General features: G+C 49.1%; 1 protein-coding gene across 8 annotated transcripts in view; it reads right to left on the bottom strand.

Annotated features, from left to right (window-relative positions):
- The window catches only part of EPHB2 (EPH receptor B2), a 157,514-nt gene that overhangs the window by 13,083 nt on the left and 137,543 nt on the right, over positions 1-6,888 (bottom strand). For 6 of the 8 annotated variants that reach the window (XM_023529401.1, XM_023529404.1, XM_023529403.1 and 3 more), the window contains 2 exons: positions 6,323-6,431; positions 5,373-5,440 (listed from right to left, as the gene is read on the bottom strand). In XM_023529401.1, the coding sequence (XP_023385169.1) occupies positions 5,373-5,440; positions 6,323-6,431 (177 nt within the window). The remainder of the gene's footprint in view (positions 1-5,372; positions 5,441-6,322; positions 6,432-6,888) is intronic. The other 2 variants (XM_023529402.1, XM_023529405.1) reach the window with 1 other exon arrangement.

Genomic DNA, 6,888 nt, shown 5'->3' with positions numbered 1-6,888 from the left:
CCTTTTTGAATTAGAAAAGTAATTCATACTCCTTATAATCTGAAAATTCTGGAAATAAATATTCATGAAAGTAAAAGTTCTACAAAATGTATCCCTGAGTATAGATTTTTCTGGATTTTTCTTATAATTTTATATACACACATATGCATGTTTTTGTTTGGCCATAGGATTCAAACTTTTGGCAGTCTCAGAGGAGCCTGAGACCCACCTCCCCAAGAGGTTAAGAACCACCATCCCAGACTGTGGGAGCCTAGGAGGGGGTGGTCACATGATCTCTTCTCATTCTTCCCTCCCCTGGCACACTGCACAAAGCTCTGTACACAACAGACACTCAATGTCTGTAAAGCTGAACAGAATCCAGATGACAGAGATAGAAGAAGAAGAATAATAGCAGCTGCCACTTACTGAGCCCTTTGTCTGTGCCTGACATTGTGCCAGGCTCTTGATAGGCATTATCTCATCTCTCCTGCCCAACAACTCTTGGAGGAAGGGATCATTATTCTCATTTCGCTTATGAGGAAACTGTAGCTCAGCTCAGAGGGGCAAGTCAACTGCCCAAGGACACACGACTAGCAAATGGCACTGCCAGAATTTGAACCCAGGTCTGTCAAACTTGAGCCAAGGGCCAGTACTCTTAATCATCATGCTCAGCCTCCTGGATGAACTCTAACCAGATCTGGTCCATGGCAATTCCACCTGGAGTATTCAGTCATAACTCCTTCTTTCCCAAGTTAGTCCTCCTCTGCGTGGGGGCATCAGCTCCCCGGAAATGTTCCTTTTCTTGCTCAGATTCAGTGCCTGGCCTGTGGGTCTCAGGGACTGACTTCCAGCCTCCCTCCCAACAGAACTGGGGGTAGCCTTTTCTGCTGAGCCAGCCAGGGAGAGAGGACAGGCATGGGTCAGCTCAGGGAGCTAAGGAGAAGCACAGCATGATCTCAAAGCCGACTTGGGCACTGCCAACCGATCAGATGCCGTCCCCAAGCGTTGGCCAACAAATATTGGTCAGGAGAGCTCTCTATTGCTTACAGGACAGAGGCTAGTGCCTTCACCTGGCATTCCAGAGTCTCCCTGATGGGCAACAGCTCATAATTTCTTGCCTCTGTGCCTTCTATGCTCTGTGTCCAGATCAAATGCCATCTCCTGTGTGAAGCCTGCCCAGATCCCTCCAGTGGAGACCCATGCTTTCTCCTTAGGCTCCCACAGCCCTGTCTCCACATCCGCTCCTACAGCCCTGATGTCTATGTGGCTTTCCTGCCTCGTATCAGGGCTCCCAGACACACATGCCCACAGGCTAACCCGCCAACCACCGCCCCCCGCCCCCGCCCCCTGCTTTCTGGAACACTATGCTGCTTGGGAGGGCTTGCTTTACCCTCTCTCCTCCAGGGAGATGGAGGCTGTGTCTGTTTTATTCACACTAAATCCCAGGGCCTGGCATACAGAGGGTGCTCAATAAATGCTTATCGAAAGGATAATAGCATCACTCACTGATGTGCCCTTTTCTTTCTCTACCCGTTTGGGGTCATGAATGCCTTTGAGAATCTGAAGAATTCATGTGCGTGTGCTCTCCCGGATGCAGCATATAATTTTGGAATGTTCACAGGCCCTTGAAGCTCTGGGAGGGGGTCTGTGAACCCCAAGTTATGAGCCCTTGCTCTAGACTATTTTCTCTGGAGAATATACATGAAGGTGGTATACACCACATGCTTAATAAACACTTATCGAATGCATGTCTCTGAGCCAAGCCATCCTGCTTCTGTGACCCCTTGGTTTCACCTCACCATTAATAGCATTACTGGCTCGCTGTTCGTTCAGTGCGAGTTCCTAGGCACCAGGCCCTGTTCTAGGCACTTAATTGGTATTGACCTAATTAATCCTCCTAGCAACACTGCCCGGTAAATATCATTAAGATGAGCTTTATAAAATTGTCACTATTTGACTGCTGCTGACCTACACAAAGGGCCATTTCATTTAGTCCAAACTAATACCATCCCCCTATTTTGGATGAAGAAACTATGGCATAAGAAAGGTTAAATGACCTGCCCAAGGGGACAGGGACACAGCTAATAAATGGCAGAAGCGGGGTTTGAATCAGGTCATATGGTTGTAGAGTCTATACTTGTAACGGTCAGGCTAGCAGTGTCTTCTGGTGCTTCCCCAACCTGTGTCTTGGAATCAAAGGTGAGCCTAGTGGCCACGGCCTTGCACAAGGCCTGGCTCCCAGGGGTGATGTCTGCTGAAATGGTTGCATGAAGACCTTTGCAGGCAGGGGTCTTCAGAAAATACTGGGCTCTTGTTTAGATGATTTATGACTGTCAGGGCCACCAACTGCCATCCTGAACCCAAATGGGAAATTCAGGATGAGGAAGGAGGAACCAGGTATTCAGAAACCTGAGTTTGCATTCTGGATCTGCCAGTAATAATGGTCAGAAATAAACAGTACCTACCTCATGAGGATTAAAGAGAATTTATTTTTAAAGGGCTTAGTAGAGTAGTTGGCAAAAAGAAAGCACTGAATAATTGTTATCTGTTAAAACGAAGAGTCGGCTATTAAATATTATTATTACGCAGTGCTTTTATAGCCATTAATTTATTGAATCCTCACAACTCTGTAAAAGAAGTATCATTCCTGCTACTTCCCATAGAGAGATATCAAGGCTCAGGTTCGATGACTTCCCTAAGGGCAGCTGGCTGGCCAGTGGAAGAGTTGGAATGAGAAACCATGTCAGTCCCTCTGGCTCTACATCCAGGCACCACAGACCTTGGTACTCATTCAGCACCTGCTAAATGACGGAAAACTTGAGCCCGTGAGGGTGACTTTGAGCCAGTCACACACATCTCCTGGCCTCAGCTTCCTCCTCTGTCCTCGCCACCCCAGGCTCCTGGTGGATATGGAGTCCCAGGGCTAGCAGTGCTTTTTTTAAAAATCGGAGTCCTATTCAGATGCAGGGAGTAGGAGCTAGAGCTTTAGGATGTGTTAACCTATGAACAAATCTTGGGGTCTATTTTTAAAAGAAATCCCTGCCGTCACCTGTTTCCTTGTTTCTGACTCACGCTCTAAAGAGTGATGCTCTCAAACGACTCCAGGTGACAGCGTGTGTGTCTGTCTTGTTCTAGCTCAGTCGGGTCCAGACAGCACAGTATGGCTAAGAGTGTGCGCCCTGGAGCCAGATACCCTGGGTTTGTGTGCCAGCTCCCGGCCTGAGCAGCTGTGTAACCCTCTGTGTCTATTTCCTCATACTCCAAGTGGACAGTTGTAAGGATTAAATAAATAGATACATGCAAAGCATTAAAACAATTCTTGGCACATGGAACACTCCATGTGTTTAGCTACATCTATGATTATGATTTTATTACATGGGGAATAGGAGGACATGATGTTATTTATGACTTTGATTTTTAATGTACAGGTGATTTTTATTTCTGTGTAGTTAAATTCGTCTGCCTTTTTCTTGTGATCTTTCATTGCTATTATTCTCAGAAAGTCCTTTTCCATTTACATATCAGTTAGACGGTTACCTAAAGTGTCTTCTGGAAATTTTAATGGTTTAATCATTTTTACATTTATGTCTAAAATGATTGTTAAGCCTAGGAACTTTTGCTTCAAATTGAGTTTTACCCAGAGGCTTAACATCTAGAATTCCTTGACTTTGCTCTTTCTTGCACACCCCACATCCGATCCTGCAGCAAATCTAGTGGCTCTGCCTTCAAAATGTGTCAGAATCCAACCGTTTCCCATGACCTCCAACTCTGCCACCCTGGTCTGGGCACCATTATCTCGTCCCTGGATTATTCCAACAGCCACCTCATGGGTCTCCCTACTTCTCGCCTTGCCTGGCACACGCCAGCCCCTTACGTTCATTCCAGAGAAGTCCTGTCAAAACTGTAACTCAGAGCATGTCAGTCTTTTGCTCAGATCTTCTAGAGACTCCCAATTTCACTCCGAATAAAAACCAAGGACCTACTGTAGTAGACAGGAATCTGCATGTTTGGTTCCTTATACCTACCCTTCCTGCCCCTTCACTCTACGACAGTCGCCCTGGCCTCTCGGCTATTTCTGAAACCTGCCAGGCACACTCCAGCCTCAGGGCCTTTGCACAGGCTGTTCCCGCTGCCTGGGATGGATGCTCTTTCCTCAGGCACTGGGGCATAGCTCACTCCCCCAGCTTCTTTGTATCTTTGTTCCAATGAAACCCTCTCAGCGAGGCCAGTCCTAACTCCCCTATTTAAAAAGGCAACCCTGACCCTTGCAGCTCCTGGTCCATCACCCCGTTCTCCTCTGCCTTTTTTTCCATAGCACTTTCATCTTATACTATGCCATATACTTTACTCATTACAGGTATTTTTTTAAAAATCCTCTGTCCCTCCCACTAGGATATACATTCCACAAGGGCAGGGATATTTGGTTTGTTTATTTATGTGTCCCAGTACCTGTAACAATACCTGGCATACATAGTAGGCCGCGACAAACATATGACAAATGAAGGATATGCTGATGGCCCGCCTTACCCAGCGGCCATCTGTGGGGTGACAGGGTACTCCACTGAGCACAGTTTGAGAACCCACTAGGATTTCCTATTTGCCGGGTGATCTGAAATGAGGACTAAGGTTCTCCCCCTCCATCTCCCTGTGTCGGTTTTGTCGGGGACAGATGGAAAGAAATCAAGAAATCTATGCTTTGCTTTTCTCTCTGCTGGGCCCTTCAGGAGGGGACATCTGCTCTGGGTGTGTGTGGCACATGTGCCCCCAGCCCTGGCCTAAGGTAAGATGAGACAGTGGAGGAAATGGAGGCACTGGTTGGCGGGGGGCAGTGGCCACCACAGGAGTCACCAAGAAGGAATGACAGGGGGCCTCTCACCTCCCTTCTCTGTCACCTCCCCGGCCAGAGCCTGGGGTCCCTATCATCTCATTCAGCTCATGTATTTATTTTACAAATATGTTTCTAGTGTCTGCTATGCATGGGCAATGTGCTGGGGCTGGGGAGGCAGTGGTGAGTGTCAGACAGGTCTCTAGGCATTCCTAGTATAAAGTCAGAGAGACAAGGGAAGGGCTCTCACAGGTGGCCAGGTATGGGACACGATGCAAGCACGGAGGAGGGCCCTAAATCCAGGGTGGGGTGGGGCTTAAGGAAGCCTTCTCAGAGGGGTTGACACATGCTGAGGTCTGAGGGAGAGTGAGAAGTACGCAGGTAAAGAGAAGTGGGGGCGAGGGCTCCAGGCAGAGGGAATAGCACTTGAGTTGGGCACGCTCAGGGAACACCCTGACATTCAGTCTCACTGCAGCAAGACAGGAAGCAGTGAAGGAAGGCTGGAGAAGTTGCTAGGGAACTGCCAGTGAAGGGCCCAAGGGTTCCAGCCCCACTGGGGCGTACATACTGTGGCCACTGGTGTAGTGCTGCAGCTTGTCCGTGTACTCCGAGTCAGCACGCTCAAACCCCCGTCTTCTGGAACAAGAGCAAAGGGCTGGAGCCACCTGGAGGCACCCAGGGAGCTGGGAGCCACAGTAGGTGATAGGGAGAGGGTAGGCAGGCCCTTGAAACTACACCCCTGCAGAGGCCTCACCGCCCGCCCATTGCCCAGAAGCCTCACCCTTCCTTGCCCCACCCATCCCTTCCCACCTCAACTCCAGGCTTATTGTTCCTCTGTCCTCCCTCCAGCCAAGCCCCTTTCAAAGATTAAAGTCATCTTCTCTGGCCATGGCCTCTGGCCCTAGACACCCCAGGAGCTCCCATCTATCTTTCCTTATGACTCAATCCATTCTAAAATATGGAACTCTTTAAGAAAGAAGAAAGTCTCTCTTTGCATTATGCCCAGCATAAGTCAGGGAGCCAGGCCCACCTCCTGCCTTTGCACAGGCTGTGCCAGCCACTTGAGGTGCCCTTTCTGTGTCCTCTCCATCCAGGGAGCCTTACCTGAGCTCCTCGACCTCCCATCTGACACTTTGTTCATGGCCCTTTATTCATGAAGGGGCCTCAACTCATGCAGCAAGTAGGGTGGCCTGTATTCCCTCTCTATCCACCTAGCTCCTAGCATCTTGCAGTCCTGCCCACTGTTCTGAGAACATTCCTCATGCCGAAGTATGTGTGTCTCAATGTGCCACCTCCTTGACTAGTGGACCAGCCAAGGGCAACACCTAACCCAAAGGGATGGACTGCTAATGATGGCTATTTAGGTGGTAGGAGGCCACGTGAGGGTACCCAGGGCGACCGCAGCCTCTCCCTGTCCCTGGTACTGATGGGAGTGCCTCCTCTGTTCACAAACACGGTTCAGGAATGGCTGAATGGATGCACAGCCAGGCCTGGAGGGGCTGGGGGACACCCACCCACCTGTTACACACGATGGCGATGACAACCACAGCAATGAGGAAGACTAGGCCAGCCGCCGAGGAGCCGACGATGAGTGGCAGCTTCTCCTGGATGCTTGTCTGGTACTCGGCTAGGGAGAAGGCACAGCACAGTGTTCTCAGCTCGATTCCGGGAGATCTAACATGCCCCCCCCAATCCCGTGGGGTCTCCTGGGATCCCCAGGCTTTATTCCCGCTCCTGACAGTACCTGTTACATGCTCAGGTGGAGAACTGGCTGTCACTCGCTCACAAGTAACCTTGGACAAGTCCATGAACTGCTCTAACCCTCAATTTCTTATCTATAAAATGGGTATAATACCTGCGTCTCAGAGTTGATATGAAAATCAATAATAACAATAAGCTGACACATATGGAGAGGCAGTTATAAGCACAGACTCTGAGGCCAGACTCCCTGGGTTTGAGTCCTGACAGTGCCACTTACTATCTGTCAAGTCTTACTTCTCTGTGGCTCAGTTTCCTTATCTGTAAAGTGGGGAGAATCATAGTTCCCATCTCAGAGGATTGTTGTGTAAAGCACTTAGAATAAC

Source organism: Pteropus vampyrus, unplaced genomic scaffold (genome assembly GCF_000151845.1).
Source record: "Pteropus vampyrus isolate Shadow unplaced genomic scaffold, Pvam_2.0 Scaffold36, whole genome shotgun sequence".
Taxonomy (NCBI): domain Eukaryota; kingdom Metazoa; phylum Chordata; class Mammalia; order Chiroptera; family Pteropodidae; genus Pteropus; species Pteropus vampyrus.
The sequence above is the reverse complement of the archived record's forward strand: the minus strand, read 5'-3'. Positions and strand labels throughout refer to the sequence as shown.